This window comes from Heloderma suspectum, chromosome 11, assembly GCF_057233095.1.
Source record: "Heloderma suspectum isolate Gila_16-S chromosome 11, 16-S_ref, whole genome shotgun sequence".
Classification (NCBI taxonomy): domain Eukaryota; kingdom Metazoa; phylum Chordata; class Lepidosauria; order Squamata; family Helodermatidae; genus Heloderma; species Heloderma suspectum.
This window is the reverse complement of record NC_139468.1, coordinates 13,798,881-13,825,847: the sequence shown is the minus strand read 5'-3', so window position 1 is coordinate 13,825,847 and position 26,967 is coordinate 13,798,881. Positions and strand designations below refer to the sequence as shown.

The 26,967-nt window shown below is 48.7% G+C and overlaps 1 protein-coding gene across 1 annotated transcript; it reads right to left on the bottom strand.

Annotated features, from left to right (window-relative positions):
• Nucleotides 1-1,762: 1,762 nt before the first annotated feature.
• Nucleotides 1,763-13,709, bottom strand: SCAMP5 (secretory carrier membrane protein 5). Its single transcript, XM_084816371.1, has 6 exons — nucleotides 13,703-13,709; nucleotides 11,749-11,877; nucleotides 10,804-10,960; nucleotides 7,983-8,084; nucleotides 4,434-4,551; nucleotides 1,763-1,957 (listed from the first exon to the last, which is right to left on the bottom strand). The coding sequence occupies exons 1-6, from the start codon at nucleotides 13,707-13,709 to the stop codon at nucleotides 1,763-1,765; spliced, it is 708 nt and encodes a 235-aa protein (XP_084672497.1).
• Nucleotides 13,710-26,967: the final 13,258 nt, after the last annotated feature.

Genomic DNA, 26,967 nt, shown 5'->3' with positions numbered 1-26,967 from the left:
ATGAGAGGGGACCGGGGGAGAAAAGAGGAAGAGAGAGCATGCATACAGGCGAACAGCACCCTGCCTGGCAGCTATAGCAGTCGCCATTCTTGGGCGGGCTAGAAGGGAGCGTGGGGCAAAGGCATTTGCTGCTTGATTACCAGCGGCAACTGCTCCTTGGCCAAGTGACTGGCAAACTGCATGGCGGCAATGTGATTTCTGATCGAGGCAGTTTCTCTAAAACGCCATGCGGAGTTCTATAGCCAAAGGACACTTGGAGTAGAGGAACTGAACCTCTTGCAGCCGGAGGGCCGAATTCCAGCAATGGGTGTGGCCAAAAGCAAAAGGGGCATGGTCAAAACCCACCAGCTTATTTTAGCTTAAAGCTCTTACTGGTGGTAACTGAGCTTGGGGAGGGGGGGTTCAACCCTTTAGAACAGGGTGGGGGAGGAAACTGCACCAAAGCCTGGAAACCACCAAACTATCAGTGGTCAAGGGGGCAGGTATCTGGGGAATTTGAGAGTGATGGATTGGGACCACAGGCAGGCTGGATTTGGCCACCAGGCCTGAGGTTCTACACCCCTGATTTGGAGACATTTCCCCCCTGCAGAACACAGAACCGCCGCAGAGCTGCTGTGTATCATTAGGACCACGGCTTTTCAACTCTTCAAAAGCAAACAAGGAACTTAAGATGAAGAGGTTATGGAACAAACTACCCAGAGTGGTAGGAGTAACAGGCTTTCCTGGTTGAAGATCTTCCAGGAGGGGCTAAACAGCCATCAGTTGGGGATTCCCTAGCTCTGGATGCCCTGTACTGAGCAGAGGGGTGGACTAGATGTCCTCTGGGACCACTACAACTCTATAATTCCAGGTAGGGGGCTTGGGGGTGGGGTGGGGGGGAGAAGGTATGGAATGGGATGACTTTTGCTTTGAATACAGAGGTCCACTACAATTCAAACAGGCCTGCTCACGTCTTTGCTTTCTAAGCCACGCACTAGTACAGCCTCCCTATTGATCCATTGGAAGAGCAAATGGATTTGTACTTATAATGCTATGCACTAAAGTAAGCTGTAGCCTCCGACATGAGAAGAACAGCATGGAATGAAAGTGGGGGTGGCCCGGGGGGGGGGCAAAGAGAGAGAGAGCAAGATTCAAAGTTCCAATAAGTTGACAAGGCCCAGCTTATCAGAAAAATGAACCCCTGGGACAGAACGAAGTTGACCAAGTCCTTACAGTAGTCATGGACTGAGTGACCAAGTGAAACTCCCAGCCTGCTCTTGAACTATGGGGCTGACTTCTTCCCCCGCCCTTCCCTCCTCCCCCACCCCCCGGCTGATGTAGCTCTAAACATCACCTATCACCACAGTAAAATTTAAGATCACCGCCACTGTACACTGTTTCACAAAAGGGAAAAAACTGAGCACACACGTACAGTTAAGACAGCACAACACACTTGTCCTGCAGGCTGATGCACAGCTTCTTCAAACGGGGGTGGGGGTGGGGGGAGTGAGAGAGAAAAAATGATCTCCAAGGACGATTGTCCCGGTACGGAGTCGAGGGGAGAAGGAAGAGGAAGAATCCAACACGCCTCCCCCATCGTGGGAGTTATTATACAGCCATCACGGAGGTTACTGTACGGCTATCCCAGCCCTCCTATACAGCAGAACCCCCCCCACACACACACACACACACACACTCCTGGTCCAGTTCTTCCTGCCCACCTTAAGCCACAACCTCAGTGTGTTCACATCTCACTGGGGTAGTTACAGTCAGGTAACACATCTCACATATCATTGGGGTAGTTATAGTTAGGGGTCGCTGAATACTGCGTTTCGTGTTGCATCATGGCTCCCTGGGCAGCACCGACGGCCACGTTTTGAGCCGCCTGTTGCACATGGGGGTTCTTCCAGGCGCCCGTTGTCCACTCTTCTTGTGCTTTGCTGAAACTCCCACCGCTTCCCCGGTAAAATTTATGCACCTGCATTGGAGGAAGCAGAAGGAGGATAGATGTAGGGTGTCAGCCATCAGCTTGTTCTTTGGGCGGCTGTCTTTGGGAGGGCAAGCTGACGAACCAGCCCCACAGCTGGGAAAATTAGATCACCATCTTACTTTTTGGTTTCACAAGAACTGGATTTTTCCAATGTTTTCATATCCTGCTGTTTGAAATAGAAAGGTCTACAGAGCAGCCCACAAATTTAAAATCCAAGTACATGTTCAAAAACAAAAATACAAAAATGCAGTAAGCAAATGGCAAAACAAAATTCTTAACTCCTTAATTAAGCAGGGGTATCACATATACAGAGAGAGAAACAAGAGAGAGAGAGAGAGCCATGCAAATGAATTCCCTCAAATTCGGAGAGCCCCAAAGTCCCTCTGGAAGAATATAGCCTTTTGTCAAGTATTTTAAAATGAACCAGTGTGGTATGCTGGATTAAGTCGTTAGCGTGCTGGATTAACAGCAGGGAGACTTGGGTTCCAATCCTCACTCTGCCACAAAGCTTACTGGGTGACCTTGGGCTGGTCACTGCCTCTCAGCTTGTATCTCACAGGCTTGTTTTTTTTCCTTTTTGCAGGGGCCAGATGGGTTCCTTCAACTTTAAGTATTGTGTAAAAGAGGGACAAGCCACAGCAGTAACAAGACAAGCCATGCCTGCTGAAATTCCCTTCTCTACACAACTGTGTTTTTTTATAAAACATAAACATATGTTATTAACAGTATAATTTAAGACAAAAAATCAAATCCTCACAGGCTTGTGGAGATGATAAAGATGGGTGTGCAGAGGAACCAATGTGCCATGAACTCCTTGGAGAAGAGGTGAGATAGAAATCTAGGAACTGGAAAACCAAGAGGGAAGGTGCCATATGCACAAAACATCAAAAATGGTATGGACTGGAATAATAATTCATTTATTGTGCAGATCTCCAAAATACTGGTGGACTATAGAAATATATTTATTATGTGGATCTCTAAAATGCTCAATGTGTTTCGAGACTAGGTCTCTTCCCCGGGAGCAACTGATTTCTCAGATGAGCCTGGCTCTGTTTCTGTTGGAATTTGTCGGTTCTATAGGCTGTCATTTTGGGGTTACTTTGCTTTTTAAATGCATTAATTAATTTAAATGTGTCCATGCATCTTCAGCCACAAGGGGCAGACCTCCCTAACCAGCACATAGCTTTGCAGTCCATACCGTTTGGAGCCAGGGGAGATGAATAGGCTGAGAGGCGGAATTATACACCTGCCCCCTCTCCACTGCTGTAGGGCAGCCCCCCTCGGGGGAGCAGAGAGAGCAGAGCCCTCCCTCAGGGAGTGCACCATGGTAGGGGCAGTGCCTGAGGCTACCAGCTGGCATGCCTTCGCTCAGACAGGGCAGGCGCACAATGTCCAACTCTGACCGTTGTGTAAGTTTGCCTGAAGGCTTTGTTGTATCAAACTAAGGGCTATTCCCACTTGTGTGGTCACTACTTCTACAATAAAATAAACTAAGAAACACAGAAAGAGATACATTAGGAAGCGATTTCCGGGCCCGATTCAAAGTGCTGGTATTCACATTCAAAGCCCTTAATGGCTTGGGGCCAGGTTATCTGAAGGATTGCCTCCTCCAATATGTGCCTGCCCGGACCCTAAGATCATCCTCAGTGGTCCTTCCCGTGAGCTTCTGCCAAACGAAGTGAGGCGGGTAGCTACCAGGAAGAGAGCCTTTTCTGCTGTGGCACCCCGGCTGTGGAATGAGCTCCCTAGAGAGGCTCGCCTGGCGCCTACACTGTATTGCTTCCGGCACCAGGTGAAGACCTTTTTATTCTCCCAGTATTTTAGCTTCCTACTCTTTTAGTTTTGGTGTTTAAAATCTGTATTTTAAATCTCTGCATTGCTGCTAGGTTTTATTCTGGTTGTATTGTTATATTGTTTTAATGCTTTTATATTTTATATTGTTTTATCCTGCGCTTTTTGGTTTTAACTTTTGTGAACCGCCCAGAGAGCTTCGGCTGTGGGGTTTTAATGCTTTTCTATTTTATATTGTTTTATCCTGCGCTTTTTGGTTTTAACTTTTGCGAACCGCCCAGAGAGCTTCGGCTGTGGGGTTTTAATGCTTTTCTATTTTATATTGTTTTATCCTGCGCTTTTTGGTTTTAACTTTTGCGAACCGCCCAGAGAGCTTCGGCTGTGAGGCGGCATAGAAATGAAATGAAATAAATAAATAAAGGAGAAAAGGGAGCAGCGACAGCAGCCTCAAATGCATTAATGGCTCATGGCCCCTGTGCAAAGTTGGGCCCATTCGCTAATTAATACAAAATGAAAAGGTGGCGTGAAGCCATTCTACTGGGACGGAGGGGCACATACAGTATACCTAGTCTGGCCCTTAGAAACAGAAGGATGAGCAAGCAGGAGCGTTCCGGGGGCCGCCCTGTCAGACACCCTCAGCCCACAGCGTGGGAGGCGCAGGCCATGCTCTTACCATACTGAGGGCAATGAAGGAGAAAACGGACATGGCTGTGAACAGGATGGTCGGGATGAGCATCACGACGGCCGAGCCCACGTTGGTCCCAAGGAAAGATATTGCTGCAATCCAGCCACTGTGCGGACACCGGGAAAAGAAAAGAAAAAAGGCGCTGAGGCATTGATGGTGCGCCTGCCACCACTCAGAAGCACTCATTTGATTGTCTAACCTCTGATGGCAGAACACCAGGAGGAGGAAGACCTCCAGAGCAGATCTTAAATTTGGAGCAGGTACGGGAGAAGACGGTCTGTCGGGCCCTGACTTCCCAGAGACGAGGCCGAATTCACGGTAAAACCTTTTATTGCCATAATTCCAGGAAATAGGTTTATGCCTTTATTGCTCCAATAAATCCACAGATAACAGTTTACAACTTAAGACGTAGACCAGGTTCCGTTCATGAGCCCCAGAACAAAGCCCCAAGCAGCCCTGGCACCAGCTGGCAGAATACATCCCAGTAAGGTCAGAGAGTCCAGGAGAAAGTGGGGAAGCTTTGCAGGTTAACCAAGCGTTGTTTCTAGCAAAGTCTACTGCTAAAAGCTCCGGCTTAGATACAGCAGTGTGGCCGCTCAAGATCAGTATCAGACATTCGATCCTGGCTGGGAAACCTGCCTCTTAGGCGACTGCTGCGTCTCATGGGATGCCTCTGCTCCACCCCCTTTGACTGATGACGGAGGAGACACCCCCGAAAGGAGACACCCCTGAAACACCCTCTCCAGCAGAGACCTCCTCCTGTGGCCGTGCCCATGGAAGGCCCCCGGTCAAGAAGCAGGGGCCTCTGTCGAGGTCGGGCCTCTCGGCTGTGGACAGATAGGCCATGTCAGTGTCCTGCGTCTTCCCCGCTCCTGGCTGGCAAGCCAGTGGGAGCAAGCCTGGTAGAATGGAGGTCTCCAGCTCCTGGCTTCCCACGGCTGGGCCTGATTCTGCAGCATCCCCTTCTGACTCAGAATTGGTGTCGGAGGCTAGAGCTTCCCCCGAACTGGGGCAAAGCCTCACACAGTTCTTTAAAGTACCCAGATCACAAGCTCCGTTAGGTTTTAAAGCCAGATTCTGGCTGAACATCTGGAAAAACTTCCTGACTGTTACAGCAATATGACAACAGAAGCAACTACCTAGGGTGGTGGGCTCTCCCACGCTGGAAGCATTCAAGACGAGGCTGGACAGCCATCTGTCAGGGATGCTCTGACTTGGATTCCTGCACTGAGCAGAGGGTTGGACTCGATGGTCTTATAGGCCCCTTCCAACCCTACTATTCTATGTTCTAAACCTGGGATGGGGAAAGTCAGGCCCAAGGGCCAGTTGTGGCCCTAGAAGCTTTTGAATCCAGCCCACTGCTGCCCCTTTGTCTGCCCCACCTGCTCTTCCTCTGCTGCGGTGTTCCACGGCCAAGCTCCTCCAAGCCTCCAAGCTCCCGTATGTACCTGCCTGATTGCCAGTCTCTCGCTTTCATTCTCCTCTGTGAAAGTGGGGAGGAGCGGAGGGTGCAAGCAGCAGGTTTGCTGTAGGCACACGCACAAGCATGGAGGCCCAACCACGGAGCGGGGTGGCTAGAGCAGCACAGTATGTGTGTATGGGCGGGAGGGTGAGAAGTAAAGAAAACATGTGGGGTAGCTCTGGCCCCACCCACTGCTGGCTCTGATCCCATCCACCACTGCCATGTGCCCCACGACTGATTGCCCCCAAGAGAATGCGGCCGTTGGGGGAGAAAGTTTGCCCATCCCATCTTTAAAACAGGGGTGTTGAACTCCTTCAGTGAGAAGTCAATTCCAATGAAACTCTCGGGGGCTGCATTCCAGTGGTGGGCAGGGCCAAAAGCAAGAGGGGTGGGGCCAAAATAAAAGCATATTTCAGCTTTTAGCTCTTCCAACCAGCAACGAAACCTTAGGAGAGGCATTTCGACCTTTTAGAATGGGGAGAAAACATGCAAAAGCCAAGAAACCACCAACCGGCCAACCAGTGGGCAGGGGGAAGGGGGTGGGGGCTAAGGGGAAGAGTGGGGGCCAGGGGGAAGGGACATGGCCATCCATGGCACCCTGTGAGGCCGGGCTGGATTCTCCCTGCAGGCCTGATATTCAATACCCCTGCTTCAAAAGGTCAAGATCAGGGGTGGGAAACACACAGGCCTCATGTGGCCGCCAAATTAACACTCATTAGCAAACAAAACGGCACTTCATAGCAGCTGCAAAGCACTAAAAGGGTCACATTTAACTTGCAAGCCAGTTAAATGTGACCCCTTTAGCACTATGGAGCAGTTCTCCACCAAACTCCAGTGGCAAACCAGTGATCTTTGATTTTAATTTATTTCCCTTCCAGTGTGGCCCATGGAGAGGGCATCCAGGACGTGGCAAAAATCGCCCCTGGACCTCCTGCAGGTGTCCACCCCGATCAAGGCCAACACCTAATATTACGCACAGAAATGCGCCGGGAGCGTTATCTATCCTCAGCTGCAGCAATGCAGGGGCTATTTTCCTGGGTGAACAACCCACACCACTCCGAAAACATGCAAAGGATGTGGTTCCTTCCCATCCCAATGCGACACAGCAAGGAGCAAGAGTCAAGTTTGCTTGGGAAGGAACCAGATCACATACATGTTCACAGGATAAGGTGGAATCCCACGGAGAAGTGGCTCTTGCGGCATTGTGAATGACCGTAATTCATCTGAAGGACTTCTCACTTCCTCTCACTGGTTACTTGCTAGTGGGGAGTTTGCCCTTGCTAGACACTCACTATAGGCATGTTGAGATAACGAAAGCCATCGCCAAGCTTCCCCATTTCTGCTTTCGTTGTGTACTGTACAAGACAAGATCTAGGTGTTGTATTCTGCCTGTGGTGGCGAAGGCTCCAACAGCTGGCTGGCTGAGCACAGAATGTTCAGTTGTTCAGAAGACTAAAGAGTTTGCAGTCCAGCTTCTGTGAGGGAAGGGGAAGCTGTCAGTTTAGCTGGATCTGAAATCTCACATGGGGGCAAGCTGAGGATTGGGAAGAAGTCCCAGGATGTAGGACGCTAAGGGACAGGGAGACCAGAGGCAAGGAGGCTGAAGGAAGAGTACTGAGTAAGGAGTAAGGAGCAGACTAAAGAAAGAGGTACTTGAAGGAAAGGGAAGTGAGCTGAGGAAAGGGGCAGAGGAGAGAAGGAACTGAGGCAATGAAATACATGAAGGATACAGTCAAAAGGGGCTGTATATTACGGGATGGGAAGTAGGCGAAAGGTAGTGGTTGCTAGGTTTAGAACAGCTTTCCCCAACCAACTAGGTGCCCTCCAGCTATTTTGGAGTACAGCTTCCATCAGCCACAGACAGCATGGCCAATGGCTGGGGATGATGGGAGTTGTAGTCCAAAGCCTATATGGGGCACCAGCTTGGGGAAGGCTGCTTTAGAGTACAGGCCTTGACAGAAGAATTCTACCATTTGCAGCTTCTGTCAGTGAATCAACTACATCATACAGCCAGCTGACGAAGACTCCTTTAACGGGGCAGCAGCTCCTGTTAATGCCTTCGGTTTCACGCTTACCAGACTCCCCAGCCAGGGATCCCAACGGCCTGGATGATGCTGATCACCAGCTGAGCCATGAAGGTGAAGAAGAAAGCCATGAAGCTGAAGGAGCTGTCTGTCCTACAAAAAAAGAAAGAAGAAGAAGAGTCCGTTACCACTGACTTCTGCTTTACTGGTTATTTACCAGGTTGGTTTACTGGTACAGCTCTAATGGTGAACATAAATAAGGCTCTCGTTGCTCCAACCACTAGGCATGACTCCCACAAGCAGACAGGCATTTCCTGTTGTTTGACAGAGGCTCATCACCAAACAGACGGTCCAATTAGAATGAGATCAGCTTCCAGGAAAAGGCAGGACGGGTGAAAGCAGGAAAGATGCTCAAACGGAAAGATAGTGCTGTGCAAAGGGGCGCTTGTTCAGCATCCCAGGTTCAAAGCCCCACGAAGCTCACTGGGTGGCTGTGGGCAAGTCACACTCTTGCAGTCTAATCTACCTTGCAGGGCTGTTGTGAGGTGCATTTTTTGGTGGTGGGATGTCTGAATCTATATTCAATCATGCAAGTCCCACACCAGCAGTCGGAAGTGGTTCAGCCCAAACACAGGTTGGCTACCTCATCGGGAACTGGAACCTCATCCATGGCCCCAAGAGAACGTGCAGCAGCGCATCTCTTGGATCTCTAGATGTGGGTAATGTACTCTGGACTCTCCTTACCTCGGACCTCTGAGAGAAGAGGGAAGAAGATCTTAGCCACAGCTACATCCAGGCATATAGTATTAGATCACAGCTCAAGCAGCCTCCCCAACGTTTCAGAGGTCAGAAAGGGATATTGGGGGACTGTAGCTAGATTCTGGAACTCCCAACTTAGCAAATTCTACTCATCACTCAGTCTCCTCCTTTAGGCACTATGACAGCTCCCTCAACCTGGTGCCCTTCAGATGTTTTAGACTTCCAACTCCTATCAGCCCAGGCCAGCATGACCCATGGTCTGGAATCCCGGAAGTCATAGTCCAAAACATCTCAAGAGCACCAGACTGGGAGCGGCGGTAATAGTGCATGATCCTCACACCTGGAGCCAGATAAAGACAAGGATCTACCTGGAGTCACCCAATCTGCATTATATATTTGATATAATATTATAACTGGCACTTTGGCTACAGGACCTTTTGACTCGTATCACGGACTGGGAAGAACAAAGCTGAAATGTTTTGCTTTAAGACTTTACTATTTCTGTTTTGTTGCTGTTAAGGGCTCCGTGGAGGCCTCTCTCAGTCTAATCCAGTAGCCAAGTCCAGACACAGACAAAGGGATTCTTTTCAAAGCTTTATTCTTCTTTTACCACTTAACAACTCTACTGTTAGCAACTAGATATGAGCAGCAGAGTACCTATGCCCTAAGTTGGAACAGTTGGTCCCCGTTTGAAAGGGAATCACTGGCAGACCCCTGAACTTAAGGGCTAGGGAGAGTCCGTCCCCTTTTCCCTTGGATCCTCTGGGCGCAGCCGTTGCTTGCATGCCAACCGGGCACTACGCCTCCTTTCCACGCCCTCCATTTGGCGCCGCTCTCTGCGTCGGCGTCGCGCATCCATCAACTCTGCTTCCCGCACTCTGTCACTCCCAGGACTGCTATCTAAGCTAGGAATGCTGGTGGGAGGAATCTCTGTCAGCAGTTGGCCCTGGGAAAGAGGAGCGCGCTCCTGTCCCAGGAGCGACTCCTCTTCCTCAGAATCAGAACTACTCTGGGATTCTATGGGCTCAGTGTCCACCCTGACAGTTAATCACTCTAATAGATATATTTTGTCTTTGAAAATATATACGTGTGTGTGTAGGTGTAGACATAATATTTATCTATTTTATAATGGGGATTGTGTGGCTCCAGGTATATTCTTATCTTTATCTGGCTCCAGATAAACTGGTGCCCTTATGCCCACAAAAATTTGACATTGTGTGTGTAGATATAGGGGGTGCAAAGGCTGGTAAGGCTGGAAAGTCCAGAAATAAAATCTCTGCATCCTGAGACATTTCTCCCCTTTTTGTGTTGACACACACACAAGGGATGTACGGATTTTGTTAAATCCGTTCCATCTGTGTTTCGCCAGTCGTCAGGCGTCTTTCATTCTGTCATCTGCTCACTGACAGAATCAGATTTTTTGAATGAGAATTTAGTTCATTAGCAAATCTGCATTTGCACAAGTGCACATTTGCATATTAGTCAATGCACGCTTGCACATTTGCAAAGGAACGGAACCAAACAAATCCCCCTCAAAGTAAAAACTAGACCGCGAATCTTTGGAATCCGTGCAACTTCAAAAAAGCCGGTCTGATGCAGAATCCTGCAGCTCCAACATCCCTAATACACACACACACACACACACACACACACACACACGTCCACATTATGTATGCACCTGTGTATATATAGTTTTAAAAAAACCCTTCCCATTTTTGCATGCCTAAGGGCAGCAGTCAACACGGGGGGGGGGGCAGGGGGGATTATTAGAGTTACGTAGGAAAGGAGAGGATACCGGCGCAACGCCTTGCCGGTGGGAATGGCAGTAGTGAATGCAGGATGGTGACCCATGTATCAGTGGGTGGGGTGAGGATGCAAGTGGGAGAAGGGTGGGTGATATGGTCCACCAGCAAGAGCTGGAAAGGCAGGAACGTGTGGAAGGAGGTAGATACAGCCACAAGCCACAACATCTGTGCCCATGCAGGTAAACCAAAGCTACAAACTGAGTGGATAATGGAAGAGATATTGATTGCAGAAGCACCACCGAAAAGAACTGAGGAGCACGGGGGTGGGGTGGAGGAAGAGAGAAAACGAACCTGCGCCTATCACTTACTTGAAGGCTTTGTAAATAGGTCTAAACCAGCAGACATAGGAGCAGGGCGTAAAGAGGATAAGCCAAAGAATTGCCAGTCCAAAGTTGACCGCTCCACCGCCTCCAATCATCCATGCAAGGCAGCCAATCAGATTCACTGCCAAGGTGATGCTATTCACTGTAAACACATGTATAGAAAAAGACAGAGAAAGAGAGAGAGGGGTGGGGAGAGAGGGGGAGAGGGGGGGAGAGAAGGGGCAAAAGTAGCAGATCACACAGCAAGAAAAGTGCAAGCTGAGATGGGAAGAAGACCCTTCAAGGCTGGGAATGCAAAGTTTTAAATGAAGAGCCGTTCAGCGCCCCGTCCGTGGTTTTCCAAGCCACCTTCCCAAGCTGCCTGTGGGAAACTCGTGGATTGAAGTGCCAGTGCAGGGGAGCGGAACAAGGATGTGTAGCAATAAATGGTACCCTATTGACCAAGTGTCAACAGCCACCTCTTAAAGGCAAGACATCTGCAGAATGGGTGGCTGGGGCATGCTGGGGGTTGTAGTCCAGCACACCTGGAGGGCACCAGGTTGCGGTAAGAGAAGGCGAGGTTCTGAATGGAGAGCTCTAAGCCCACAGCAACATTCTCCCTAATTTGCAATGGATATTCTGCCAAATAATTTTGGTTCCCCAAATCTGGTTTTCCTGGCTGCAAAGTCAGCACAGTCTCTTTCTTTGTACATGACAATTTTGAAATGAAAAGGGGTGAGGGATAACATGGAAAACAACAACAACAAAAGAGCTATAATTATACGTTCTCCTTTTTTCCCCCCTGCGGCTCTGGTCGTTTTATGAAATGGCAATTACAGGCAAAACCCAGATTTGCAGAAAGGAGAAAGCGAGATGGAACTTTTAGCTTTTCTGACCCATGCTTCCCACTTATACCCGTTACCCTTTCCACCCTCCAACCCCACAACTCACACATCCAGAGGTAGTAAAGACGTTTGACGGTGGTTCGGTGTAGGGGAGGGATCTCCTCATCAAAATCCTGGTAAAAGCAGGGCTTCAAGGGGATGAATCGAGGGAGAGGAGGGAAATTGTTCATTTTTTCTGAAAGAAAAGCAATGGGGTTTTTTTGGTTTTGGTTTTCCACCTTTCAAACAGAATGATGGTGATACAGGGCTTTTTCTTAATTCTTCAAAGCTCCTGTATGCACTGAATATATGCAAAAGTCGAACATGCAACCACAACTTGTGCTAATCATAGTTAACAACCTACACCAGGGTTTAAGCTTCCAGACATAACAAGGAAACCATGGTTTGGAGCTGTTTATCTGTTTTTGTTTTCTATCCATTAACTGTGGTTTATCAGTGGTCTGTAAATTCAGACAGAGCAGCCAACCACAGTTAGCACAAATTGGCTTTTGCAAACCAGCTTTAAACTGTGGTTCCAGGTCTTGATTCCTTGGCACCCAACAAACTATGGTCTGTGCGCAGGCTCTGGTTCAGTCATTAAAGCAAACCATGGTTTGCACTCAACCAACTCTGCTCTATCACCATATGATAGACCAGGCTTCTCCAACCGAGTGTTCTCCAGATGCTTTGGACTACAACTTCCATCATCCCTAGGCATTTGCTAGGTTGGCTGGGGCTGATGGGAGTTGTAGACCAGAACATCTGGAAGACACCAGGATGTGGAAGAATATTATAGACAGAAGACTGAGGTAGAACAGCTGGTCTAGAATCAGTCCGTGACTTCACAGATTTAAACTGGGGGGCGTCCTGCTACGTAGCTCATGCTTTCGACCATTACGCATCCCCATCTCCCAAGCAGCCAAGTTGTAATTCCTCTGAACTTACATTGTGAATGCAAATGCACTTTGACATGTGGCTCAGAAAACAATCTATTTTGGGAGGTTTGCAGGGTTTTTTACTCCCCGATTCTACATCCACTAACAGTTCCATTAATGTTTCATATACTTCTCTGCTAGCCTAGGTTTTTCCTAATGCATACTTTGTATGCAGAGAAAGAGACAGGCAATCCCACGCACCTTTCCATTGTGAAAGACAACATAAAAGATAATGCACTTTTTAAAACGGACACTCAAGCCAACTATTACTGGTTGGGAATTAGTTATTCAAAATCCCAGAAGCAGCTGTATTGCTTGTCCCATTCCTGGCAGTTGTGAAGGTTTGAGGCCTACAGAGGAAAAGGGAAAAAAGGTCAAGCTTAAAAGGCCTGGAGTTTTTTGTTGGGAGGGGGTAACTCTGAGAGGAGTAGTTTCATTTCTCTGCTTAAGTGTCATTCCTTCAGGTTTGAAGCAGTACTTTCAGTTTTGAGGGAGGAGGGTATATAAAGAGAGCAAGAGAGACAGTAAGGGCAGAGACAGCCAGAGCCTGAAGAGTGAGCAGAGTCTGAAGATAGAGGAGGAAGCAGCAGCCTAGAAAGGTCTAAGGACAGCTAGGGTAAAGGAACTTGCATTTTGCAACTCTTATTTTCTTTTAATACCTTTTGTATTACTCAACTCTATTGTGTAAATACTTTTAGTTGTGATTTGCTAGCTTTAAATTTACCAGTAAACTGTTCTGGTTAAACCCTGTGTCTAGGGTGTCAGTCACCCCACATCTACAACCTAAAGCCCATGTTATTGGGAAAGAGAAGATTAAAAGAAGAAGATGGGACTCTTAAGGAGGCAAGATATCCTTAAGGGGTTGTTCAGGGGGTCTGGATCATAAGTGGAATCTTGATAACGATGTACTTGGGATGCTTAAAACTATTGCTTTAAAGTGGCAACACAGCACCCAAACCGAGGAATGTTTGCTTGAAAGTAAGCTCACTGATATCATTAGGATGTATTTCCAACCAGGCTTGGCTCAGAGCACCAATCTCTCACACAAGTACACGGATTTACTAGGAAATCTTCCTGTGATCTTACCTCCCATGGTGCCTCTTAGTCTTTATTCCACAGCTAGACAGAAGAACTTGTCACACCGCCACCAAAGCTGAAAAAAATCGGGAGGCAGATATGCAGCTAGTGTCATTATATAGCAGGGGTAGGAAACCTTTATCAGGCCATGATCCAAATTCCAATCTGGGAAATGTTTCAGGGGCTTCATTCCATCTGTGGGCAGAGCCAAAGACAAAGTAGGTGGGACCAAAGGCAGAATGGGCAGGGCTAAAACATGATTATGACCAGTTTTAAGGCTAAATGTGATTATGGCCAATGTAAAGCCTACTCACAAGTAAACAGGATACGCTTCTGCATGTTTGCTCAGAAGTAAGCAGGACTGAATCACTCAGCAGCAGTTTCAAGTACCAAGCCTCTGAATGTTCACTCAGAAGCAAGCATGAGCAGCAGGTCTACTCACAAGTAACCAGGACAAGCCTCAGAAGCAAGTGGGGCTCAGCAGCTTCCTCCCCAGGTCCCACTCCCTCTCCCCTGCAGTGAAAAGCTCTGCTCCCCAGTCAGAGCTGATGGAAGATAACAGCTTTTCCCTGCTGCACAGTGTCAAAGGCTCCTTTTCTCACTGAGCAGCAGGGGAAAGCTCTTCTCTCTGGGCCAAAACAGACATTAACTCCACCTCTAGCAGCTATGTCTTTTTTTTTTTTAATAGGGGGCCTAATCCAGATCTTAGAAGTCCTCTTACTCATCACACTAGGGTCCTGATTCAGACTGGGGTGTGTGTGAGCCTACTCTGGAGTAAAAATAGAAGACATAGCTTTTACATATGTATTTAAAGTAATTGTCAAGGGCTCCGTGGAGGCCTCTCTCAGTCTAATCCAGTAGCCAAGTCCAGACACAGACAAAGGGATTCTTTTCAAAGCTTTATTCCTCTTTTACAACTTAACAACTCTACCGTTAGCAACTAGATATGAGCAGCAGCATCCCTATGCCCTAAGTTGGAACAGTTGGTCCCCGTTTGAAAGGCAATTACTGGCAGACCCCTGAACGTAAGGACTAGGGAGAGTCCCTCCCCTTTTCCCTTGGATCCTCTGGGCACAGCCGTTGTTTGCGCGCCAACCGGGCACTACACCTCCTTTCTGCGCCCTCCATTTGGCGCCGCTCTCTGCGTCGGTGTCACGCATCCATCAAGTCTGCTTCCCGCGCTCTGTCACTCCCAGGACTGCTATCTAAGCTAGGAATGCTGGTGGGAGGAATCTCCGTCAGCTGTTGGCCCTGAGAAAAAGGAGCGCGCTCCTCTCCCAGGAGCGACTCCTCTTCCTCAGAATCAGAACTACTCTGGGATTCTATGGGCTCAGTGTCCACCCTGACATCAATGTCTGTTTTGGCCATCCGATCAGCTACTGATCAGAGATAAGAGCTTTTCTCTGCTGGGAGAGGGGGCAGAGCCTGGAGAAGCAGCTGATGGGTGAGATGGGGAACCCTCGCAGGCCATATCTGGTCTGAAGGCTGGAGGTTCCCATCCCGGTTATATAGTCACTAGGTGAGCGCTGGACTTGGTTGTATCTGGGCAGAGTCCGGAGTTTTCTGTTGCTGTTCTATAGCCAGACACACAATAAAGTTCTTGCCTACCTTCCTGACTAGGTGGCCACTTAAGCACTGTAAAAAAAAGCGGACAGAAGAGGGCATCAATGTGCACACAATTTGCAAATATGAAGTTATATGTATGGAGGCAAATTTAGACATAATTGCTATAATTATGTCTAAATTGCTTAGACTACAATTGCTAGTTTTAATTTTTGCAAACCACCCAGACAGCCTCGGCTACTGGGTGGTATAGAAATGAAATAAATAAATAAATAAATAAAATAACTGAAATAGAAATACAATCCATCTCACCAAAGTGGGGAAGACAGTGACAAGTGACCTGTGTGACTACTGCTGCCCAGGTGCTAACTATTGATGGGCAATTTCAAGGCCTTTGCTCTCCCATCTCAGACTTCTTTATCTTTCAGCCAGAGTTGGAGCAGACAGCCCTTCAAATACAGTAAAAGTGGGAACCTGCAGCCCTCCAGATATTGTTGGACTACAACTCCCATCACCCCTGGCCAGTATGTCCAATGGTCAGTGATGATGGGATCTGGAGTTCAATAACATCTGCTGGGCCACAGGGCCCCCACCCCTGAAAGAGAAAATACCTTCAAATAGATGACTTTCCTCTGTAAAGTAGGGCACATGGGCCACCCCATTTGTGACTGGTGTGTCCGCTAAGCCTTCCATGATAGATGTGATGCTACAGGAAGCAGACTAGGACATGCACGAAATAAACACATCCATGGCACATGTATTCTTCCATTTCTGATAAACCAGGCTGGCTCATGCAACTTACAGCCCTTACTGGTTCAAAAAGCAAGGAGACATCTGCAGCGGCTTGGCATTACTGAAAATGAATTCACAATTTAGGCTTAAAATAAAAAATCAGGCCCCTCTGAATTATTTCTAGAGGGTAGCTGTCTTAGGCTGGGTTCAAACATCATGGTAACCCACCCAGTGTGAGTTGTTGTTGAACCATGGGTTATCGTATTGTCTGAACACAGACCATTTTCTGCAGGGTTGCTCATTAACCATGCAGTGTGGCTTGTTAACCTCCCTGAACAACCCAACAACAAGCCATGGGTTCTCTAGGTGACTTGTTCTGAGAAAAATAAGCCACACTGCATAGTTAACAAGCCACCCTGAGGAAAACACACTGCATTCAGACAACACAATAACCCATGATGGGTTAGCGTGTTGTGCAAACCCAGCCTTAGTCTATTGCAGCGAAAAGGGTCTTGTGGCACCTTAAAGACTAACAAACATATTCTGGCATAAACCTTTGTGGACTGTAACCCACTTCATCTGATGCAGGGATGCGTCTAGGGAATGTTGGGAGCTGTAGGACTTTTTTCTGTCTAAACATGCATGGGATTGTGCCTTAAATGTGTTAGTCTTTAAGGCAGGGGGTAACCGACGCAGTGCCCACAGGTGCCAGGACACACATGGGGACCTCCAACAGCTCCTGCAAAGTTCTCCCCTCCCTGACCCCTTCAAAAATTTATTTTTAATTAAAAACTTGAAAAAAGTTAGGGTCCCAGGTTCTCCTTCCTTTTCCTGAACCTGCTGCTGATCAGCTGTTCAGTGGGCAGGAAGAGAAGGAAAGAATTGCTTCCAGGCCCCACCAAATCTTCTTCTGTCCACACAGACCTTTCCATTGCGAATTCTCTCTCCCCACTCCCAGCCTTGCTATTTCTCTCCTTCAACCCCTTTCCTCACTATTTCTCTCCCTTCTTCTTTCTCTCCCTTCCTAGCCTCAGCCTTGCTCTTTCTCCCCCACTTACCCTCTTGTCTTGCTGTTTCTCTCCACTCCCAGCCACTTGCTATTTCTCTCCCCCCCCACCTCTTTACCTCACTGTTTCTCCCCCTTCCAAGCCTCACACTCCCCTCTACCCCTTTGCTTCACTATTTCCCCCTCCTTCCCAGCCTCTAGTATTGCTATTTCTCTCCCCTCAACACATGCCTCTTTTGACTAGCCAGGCTCCCACAGCAGCCATTATGTGATTAGCCACATCCTTCAGGGGAGCCATTTTACGGTGTTGCCCACAGCAGTTTCTCAAATTCCTAAATGTGCCAGGTCCAAAAAATTAGGGAATCCTGCTTTAAGGTACCACAAGACTCTTGGTTGTTTTCCTCTTAATTATTTTAGCTTTCCTAGTGCATCCCAATCATATAACTGGGGGGAGAAGAGTTGGCAGTATTCTGGGTCCCATTTTCCTCTGTAGGTAACTGGAAATATGCAAGATCTTTCTGGCAACTCCCAGGGAAAACCATCAAAGGCAGGCATAACCGTCTTCCAAGGCCTCGAGAGCCAGTTGCTAAACAAACCGGCTTTAGCTTGAGAAGTAAAAAAAGGTCCTACAATGTAGGACAGACATACTTAGCCTCGGGCTCTTCCTGAGTAGCCTACAACTGACCTACACTGACCCTCTTACTCTCTAATCCACAGAAGGGGATATGCAGCCATGGAGAATGAACCACAACAGCTATGCGAGAAGAGCCCACACAGCTTTCACCATGATGGCTAGCCGCAGTGGTGCTGCAGTCCCAGGCTTGGCTTCAGCTTGCGTTTCCCTCCGGATGAGTCCAGAAATCCAAGCATCAAGCTGTGACAGCCATAAGAAACGCAGCACAGCTCATTCTTTCTTGGATTGGTTAGGTCTTGCTTTGGTTCTTTCCCAAGAGCTTAGAGCAGGTGACTCGGAGGCCTCTTCAGACCCAACCTTAAATCATGACTTGTCATTTACTACAACAAGCCTCTGGCTTGCACACGCTCTCTCCTTCTCCTCTCGTGTGCCAAGGTTAGAACTATCTGCTCCCTGTTTGCACAAACCATGGTTTGCACGAACCGTGGTTTGCCCCCAAACCAAGGTTTGCAACCCTAACCTGTGGGCAAACTGTGGATTCATTTCATTCATTCCATTTATATCCTGCCTATCCTCCAAAGGGCTCAAGAAGGGATGTATGCCCCCCCCCCACACGCTATGTTATCCTCACAGCAACCCTGGGATGTAGGTTAGGCTGACAGATGGTGACTGGCCCAATGTCACCCTGTGAGCTTCATGGCTGACTAGGGATTTGAACCCAGGTCTCCTGGGTCCTAGTTGACCACTCTAACCCAGGGGTGGCTGACTTCAGAGGGTCCAGACACTAACGCACCATGTGCTGCACCCTGACTGCCAAATTGCTGCCAAAATTCCTTGTTTCAATACATAACTGCACGCTTGGAAACCCTGGGGGAGCACAAATTTGTATTAAAACTAGGCACGTACTTCCCACGCACCTTTTAAGTGAAAAAGCGGCTTTTTTTCCAAAATTCAGCAGCGATTCGGCGGCAGCATAGGGATAGCAGGGGCCACAAAAGAGGCTGGGGCCACATGCCACCCACAGGTTGCCCCCTCTCCCCTGCTCTAACCCATCATTTCCCAATGTGGGTTACTCCAGATGTTTGGACTACAATTCCCTTCATCTTTGACTGTTGGCTAGGCTGGCTGGGGCTGATGGGTGTTCTAGGCCAAAACAGCTGGACGAACCGACATTGAGGAGGGCTGCTCCAGCCACTACACCACATTGCCCCTCTGGTTTGCTGGGTTTGGATGAAACAGGTATTATATTTGCATTTTTTTAAAAGGAAATTTTTCTGCAAACTGCAGAAGGGAAGGAGGGAGCATTCAAGCCAGTTGAGGCTGGTGGCTCCGATGTCAGTGGGGCGGTGTATCCGCTCTGGGTTTCAGTCAGAACTCTAAAGGAAGCACCTTGGAGAGCGGATTCACCGCCCCACTGACATCAGAGCCTCCAGCCTCCACTGACGTAAGCGAGACGCTTGTTTGCGTAACTTCAACAGTTTGGCATTACATGTGAACAGCCTCAATATCTCACCTTCACCGAGCAGTCAGGCGAAAGGAAACCTTTTGCCCAAGGTCAGCCTGTGAATGAAGCTCATGAATCTGAAACTGGGTCACCCCTTTTCCACACACACCCCGAACATTTCTTTTGCAATTCTTTCCCCCAATTTAACCAGCCTATTTATTATGAAAATGCGAGAGAGAGAAAGAGAGAGATAAGATCCTCAGAGAGAAAAAAAATATAAATCTATTAAAACATGAAAGTGATTGGTTTAGCAGTGTCCTGGAACTGAAGCATCGCAGTAGCTCAGCCTTTCCCAACCTGCTCCCCTCCAGGTGTGTTGGACTAGAACACCCATCATCCCCAGTCAGCACGACCAATAGTTGGGAATGCTGGGAGTTGCAATCCAAAACATCTGGAGAGCACCAAGTTCCAGAAGGCTGCAGTAGTTATAAATAAAATCAATTCTGGGGAAGAAACATATCCAGCCAAAGGTCTTGTGATCTCTTATAGCAGTGTTCCCCAATCTGACACTTCGATGATGGGAGTTCCAGTTCAACACATCCGGAGGGCACCAGTTTGGGGAAGACTGTTTTATAGTACGACGACAACTTAGTAAGCAAAGCCAGAGTCCAAATATGGTTAATCCAGATGGTTTTCGGAGTTAGACTGCTCTTGATGATTGCCATTGTGACCAGTTCATCAATGCAAGGTAATAATACTACTTAACATTTGTACAGCCCTTCCAAGCATTCACAGCACTTCTCATCCATTACCTAGTTGAGATTCTTCCAACAAACCTGTAAGCCTTGCTGAAACATGGTTTAGCTCAGGGGTAGGCAATGTGATGACCTCCAGAGGGTTTGGACTACAACTCCCATAGGCCTCAACCAGCATGGCCAATTACCAGGGATTATGGAAGTTGTCGTCCCAAACAGCTGGAAGTCACCAGTTTGCCTGTCCCTGTTTAGCACTACAGGCAGGAGCTGCAGTGAACTAAAGTGAAGCCTTTGGCTTCCGCACAAATGACCATGCTGGCTTGCAGGTGATGGGACTTGCAGTCCAACACATCTGGACAGCACCAGGCTGGGGAAGGCTGCTTTAGTACAAAGAAATGCCCCTGCTTTTGTAAGCTGAGATAAAAGGCCTAGACTTCGTTGGTCTTGTTTTTACACAGGGATTCTTGAGCCAATTTTTGAAGTCGCCAAGAATCAACAGTTCATGCGTCTGGGGCAATGTGGCCACCTCAATGAATTTTCCAAGGAAAGCCCATCATTCTAGACTAGCCATATCTCTTTTCTGGGGATCCTCCTCTGCAGGACCTCCCACCAGCCCTAGCCAGCCCAGCCTGAGGGAGGGTGAGGGATCGTGGGAGTTGTAGCCCAAAACATCTGGAGGGCTACAAGTTGCCCACCCCTATCTAAGAGGAAACACTAGGGTTGTGGGTTGTAGAACACAACTATACTACTGAGGATAGATCCAAACCTTACTTGTCCTCTTACTTGCTTGGAAAGGGCCATAGCTCAGTGGCAGAGCACATCTTTTGCATGCAAGTCCCAGATTCAACACCTGGCATCTCCCAGGGAAACACATGCTCTAGGATGGCAGCCCTGGTCTCTCAGTGGAGAATAAGCGATTTTAGTCATTTTATGGAGGCTTCAAGTTGAATCTTGGCTTTACTGTTGTCCTCCATTTCGAGAATTCCTACACTGAAAGGTGGGCTGCACATTTTCGCAAGACATGCACACCCGTAATCGATGAGGCCCTTTTACTCACCACCATTGCATCTGCACTTGAACTCACTGAGCATACTGGATACATGCTCCACAGGGCTGACAGAGGACTAATTGTGGAGTAAGATGCTGCCTTGGGCCAGAAAATGATCAGTGAGGTCATTTTAGACCCTGGACGAATGCCCCCTTTATACGGCCTTGTGTATTACTTCGATTGTGAACACACAGCATGCATTTCTCATCTCCCCTCCAGCTGCTATCCCATGCTTTGCAACTGCCTGTATGTCACATGCTGGAAAGTTTGCCAAGCCTGCTATGAAATAAATGCTAAGAATAATACTCTGAGCATGTGCAGTTTTGCATTTTAAGCTCACTTAAACCACAGCACCACGGTGCCTTCAGGAATAAAATGGAATTTGCTTCTGCTACCCTGATGGCCTCATCACGGGCAGCTCTCTGGAGAGTCAAGAGGAGCCCTGGACTTCGGCGGCTCCACAGTCCAGCCCTGGCTGCACCTCTGAGGGCAGATGCTGATCGGATGATGTTCCACATCCGCAAGGCCCTGTAGTCCCACAGCCCCAGAAGCGCCTGAGGTCAGAGTCCTCGGACGGATTACCTTTGCACAATCAAGCAAGGCCTTTCTTTGGCAAGAGAGGGGGGGAAAGGATCGCTTTGCATACGTGCACACAGAGAGGGCAAAGACCCTCGGCACAGCGACCCACGGATACAGAAGGCCTCAAAATGCGGCCGTCCTCTCTGACCTCTTTTAGACCCGGTCAGTGCCAAGAGCTTGGACCCCGGGAAGGGGCGGGGGGAGGGGGATAATATGCCCTCCCCCTCCTTATTTTTTCCTTTTCGGTTTGCCAAATATGTGCGTGTGTGTTTGCGTCTGCCCGGGGACGGGGGCTAAGGACCCAATGCACACATGGTCCAAAGGTCCCGACAGGCAAGGAAGCCGATCTGCAGAGCCAGCGACCCCCACGGCTATCTCTGCAAGGGTGGGGCTGGGGGAGAGAAAGGTGGCGGCGCGGGGGGGGGATCAGGCCCTGCGCGGGGCGAGCATCCAGCCGCCCACCCGCCTCGACCGTGGGAGGGCGATCGCCTCGGAGGAGGGGGGGGGGGCTCTTTGCAACGGAGCGCGGCCCGGCGCCCGCACTCACCCTCGCCGCAGTGCCCCGCCGCTCCGCCGGGCTCCGCCAAGCCGCTTCCCCGGATCGCGACCCCGCACAGCGCCCACCGGCGCCTCCTGCTGCAGCGGCCGCGGCTCTCGCGAGGCTCCGGCGGCTCGCCAGTCCCTCCTCCCCGCCCGGCGCCGGCGCGCGGGGCGGGGCGGGGATGCCGCCGCCGCCGCCGCTCTCCGGGGTGCTGAAATCCCGGGCAGGGCGAGAGGAGGGGTCGGGAGAGGACGGGAGGATGAGGGGCTTTGGAGAGGGGAAAGGTTTGGGATGCTGGGGGGGGGGGGCGGTAAAATGACTTTCATCATCATCATCATCAACAACAACAACAACAACAACAAACCAGCTGTGCATGTGTTGCAGAAATCAGAGTCAGAGAGACCACGGAGTGAAGGAAAAAGAGTTTTTCTTTATTAACACGCGGGCTTTATGGCTGGAATAACTTCCAATGTGCCAAAAAAGCCCCGAAGTACATCGGCACATTGCTTTTATAGCTATTGTAACCTATAGGCAAAATCTCCCCCGCCCCTTCCTTTGCGCTTTTGCAATATTCAGCATTTCCTCTTCTAGCACAATTGTTTACAGTCCAGGAAATGGGTTATAGGACATGATAAGCAGAGAACATGATAAGCAACTCTGACCTTAGCCTTGTTGACAAGATAGGAAATTCCTGCATCTCTTCAGCTTGCAAAATGTATTCAAAAGAGAAAGAGCTCAGCAAAAGCATGAGGCTACTTAGTCTGACCCTCTACATTGCTACTACACATGCTTGAGGGGCATCACAGAACTCCTTCACCGCTCGCAATAGAAAGGAACATAGGAAGCTGCCTTTTCCTGAGTGAGACCCTTGCTCCATCTAGCCCAGTATTGTGGACCCTGTCTGGCAGCAGCTCTCTGGGGTTTCAAGCAGGATTCCTTCCTGGCCCTACCTGGGGATTGTTGCTGTTGTTCAGTCGTTCAGTCGTGTCCGACACTTCGTGACCCCATGGACCATAGCACGCCAGGCCTTCCTGTCCTGCGCTCAAACCAGGGACCTTTCCATGCAATTCAGGTGTCTGACCACTAAGCACCTGGCCTGAGACCTGAGTCTCAGCTTTACACAGGGCATAGGTTAGCATAGGAAGCTTCAAGACGAGGCTGGACAGCCATCTGTCAGGGATGCTCTGACTTGGATTCCTGCATTGAGCAGGGGGTTGGACTGGATGGTCTTGTAGGCCCCTTGCAACCCTACTATTCTATGATTCTATGATATCATCTTAAGACTCCAGCTATTCAGGCATCCTGGCTACAACATCCAGTCAGCCTCCCTCGCCCCTCTCCTATTCTCCCTTCCCAGCCAACCAGTTTTTTGTAACATCTTGTATGATGAAGCAATCTGGAGACCTCAGAAGCTTGCACATTTTTTTGTGGTCTTTGCATTGGCCTAATAAAGGCATCACACTAATATGGATTTTGGCATTTTTCTTATGGCCAAAAGAGCTGCCCTTGTTCTGTTCTTTTATTTAAGGACCAGGTCCATTTAGTCCAGTGTTGTCTACTCCAGCCTTCCCCAGTCTGGTGACCTCCAGGCTACAATTCCCATCATCCACAGTCAGTGGCCATGCTCACTTGGGCTGAAAGGAGTTGTAGTCCAAAACAGATGAAGGGCACCAGGTTCGGGTAGAAGGTTGGTCTACTAGGACTGGCTGCTGCTCTCCAGAGTCTCAGACAGAGCCTGAGCTGGGCGGCCCAGCCATGCCTCCCCACTCCAAGCTTGCTTTGCCTGAGGAGTCAAGTAATTCCACATCACCTGAACAATGGCAGATGGAGTGTGCCAGGTGGCTGCAGAAAGGAGGAGAAAGTTATCTTAAGGGAGAAGGGAGGCTGCAGAAAGGAGGAGGCTGCAGAAAGGAGGAGGCTGCAGAAAGGAGGAGAAAGTTATCATCTTAAGGCCAAGGGGTTGGCCCTTTAAGGATTTACCCTCATCAGGGCAGGGTGGGTGGAGCTTATAGGGGTGCAGGTTGGGCTGGAACTAGGGGCTGAAGTCCAGGGCCCTGCAGCCTAGGGAGGCCGCAAATGATTACCCAGAGAACAGCTGGTGATGGGAGCAGCAGTAAATAAGTCCAGCATCAGCATCTCAGCTGGTATGGGCATGCTGGGTCCCATTGGGGCTGATGCTGCTCAGTGCAGCATCCTTCTATTATTATTATTATTATTATTATTATTATTATTATTATTATTATTATAGTTTTATAGTTGGGGGCTATAGTCAGCTGTATACAGTTACAGGTGGTTATTGTATTATCTTTATTTAAAATGCATTCTCCTTTCCCACAGCGAAACAATGCTTATTCCCATGTCAGAGTGTTCAACATCAGGGCAGCAGAATCCTGGAGTCATGGTGATGCTATGATTAAGTGAGGCTAAAATGTGAAACTGCACATGCCCTGGCTGTGTGTTCATCTATTTTTGATCAGGGATGGCAAACAATTTTGGGTGGGTTTTTTGGTCTAATGTCTCAGGAATGTAAGACTTACAAAGCAGGGGACAGTAGTGGGGAGAAGGCAAACATTCATTGTGTGCTGCATAATTGAAGTAGTGTGCATGGCCATCTAAAGGGTGGGGATCCCTTAAGACCATTAAGGGTGCAATCCTATACATGTTTAGACAGAAAAAGTCCTACAACTCCCAGCATGCATGCTGTAGGAGCTGTAGGACTTTTTTCTGTCTAAACATGTATAGGAGTGTGCCCTAAGTCTAGGGTCTAAAATTACCTAGCTGTGCCACTGGGAGCTTAGATGGGCTAGACTGCATGCAAGGATTCATAAAACCTCTGTTCACTCAGTTCTAGACTTATGGTGCCAAATAGGTTGGAGCCCCAATATGCGAAGGAGCGCCTCCTCCCTTATCAACCTGCCCAGGCATTAAGATTAGCTCTGTGCCAAATTTTTTGATCTATTTATTTTCAACCATTCATTGGGGGTAGGGGGAGGGTTGAATAGAAACGGCACCTGAAAATTTTGGGAAGGAGTGAGAATTTTGGAGAAATTTCTCAGGGTACAGGGCTTCAGTGCTCACCTTAGCATAAGGAGGTGGGGGGTGCTCTTTCTTTTACTATCACCCCCCCCCCATCTTTGCAGCCTCTCTGGCTGCTTGAACTTCTTGGGAAATGCCCTAGATTACTTAACCAGGACTTCCTCCCTAAAGGAGATAGCTCCTTTAGAGTTCTGACTGGTCCTGAATGAAACCTTGACCCGATTCACCACCCCACTGTTATTGGAGCCACCAGCCTCCACTGTGAAGAAGAAGAAGAAGAAGACGATAAGGAGGACGAGGAAGATGAGGAAGAGGACGAGGAGGAGCAACTATTATTATTATTATTATTATTATTATTATTATTATTATTCTTTCCCCCCACCTTTTACCCAATACTGGGACTCAGGGTGGCTGTACCACCTCCTTACAGTTAGGTAAGCACTGAAGCCCTGCACCCTGAGAAATTTCTCCAAAATTCTCAACATCCCAATGAAAGAGGCAGAAAAATGACTGCCTCTTTCACAGGGAAGCAAAGAGGTTGCACTGCTGGGGTTTTGGCACAGCACTAATTAAGATAATCAGAGAAAGCCTTTCTCAGTACTCCTTCCATAAGAGAAGTACACTTCACAGCTATGCAAGACAGGGCCTTTTCTGTGGTGGCTCCCTGACTTTGAAATGCCCTTCCACAGGAGATCTGCCTGGTGCCAACCCTGTACTGTTTTTGGCATCAGCTGAAAACTTTTTTATTTGCACAGGCATTTTGAAACCAACTTTCAAGTGTTTGATACATTTAGGGCACAATCCTATGGAGAAAGATGGCCGCCTCTGAACTCGGAGGCAACCACCTATCCAATGCAGGGCAGGAGAAGCACAGAGGGGATCATTCCCTCCACAGTTCTCCTGCCCTGCATTTGCAGCTAGACAGCCGATTTTGGCTGTCCAGCCGCGGGACCGCAGAGCAGGGGAAGAGGCTGCCGAACAACACATAGGATGTGTCGTACCAGCATTTCTGCCTTCCCTGCCCCAGAATTCCCCCTGGCATGCCCATTTTGGCTGCTCCACACTTTTCTTGCAAGCGCGGAGCACAGGGTTGTTCTGCGTTGCCTGCAAGTCAGCACGGAAGTGGGGGGTAGGTTGGTTCCCGGAAACTGACTAGCTGCTGATTAGCAGCCACAGGATTGCTCCCTCCAATTTTTAACTTTGTATCTTTTTAGCTGATTGAAATAGTTTTATGCTTCTCAGGTATGTGTGTGTGTGTGTGTGTGTGTGTGTATATATATATATATATATATATATATATATATATATATATGAATAGAATAGAATAGAATAGAATAGCCTAGACTAGACTAGACTAGAAGGGTTGGAAGGGGCCTACAAAACCACTGAGTCCAACCCCATGCTCAATGCAGGAATCCAAGTCCAGCCTCATCTTGAATGCCTCCAGTGTTGGAGAACCCACCACCTCCCTAGGTCATTGGATCCATTGTCGTACTGCTCGAACAGTCAGGAAGTTTTTCCTGATGTTCAGCTGGAATCTGGCTTCCTGTCACTTGAGCCCGCTATTCCGTGTCCTGCATTCTGGGATGATCGAGAAGAGATCCTGGCCTTCCTCTCTGGGACAACCTTTCAAGGACTTGAAGAGCGCTATCACATCTCCCCTCAGTCTTCTCTGCTCAAGGCTAAACATGCCCAGTTCTTTCAGTCTCTCTTCATAGGGCTTTGTTTCCAGTCCCCTGATCATCCTTGTTGCCCTCCTCTGAACCCTCTCCAGCTTGTCTGCATCCTTCTTAAAGTGTGGTGCCCAGAACTGGACACAGTACTCCAGCTGAGGCCTAACCAATGCTGATTAGAGGGGGACTAGTACTTCCTGGGATTTGGAAGCTATACTTCTATTAATGCAGCCCAAAATAGCATTTGCATTTTTTTGCAGCCA

What these genes read in the sequence shown, in the direction of transcription:
- SCAMP5 (XM_084816371.1), bottom strand. An exon ending in ATCCCTGGCTGGGGAGTCTG is followed by an intron (nt 4,552 to 7,982) that starts GTAAGCGTGAAA and finishes GTGTCCGCACAG; the next exon opens with TGGCTGGATTGCAGCAATAT. An exon ending in CCTTCATTGCCCTCAGTATG is followed by an intron (nt 1,958 to 4,433) that starts GTAAGAGCATGG and finishes CCTCCAATGCAG; the next exon opens with GTGCATAAATTTTACCGGGG.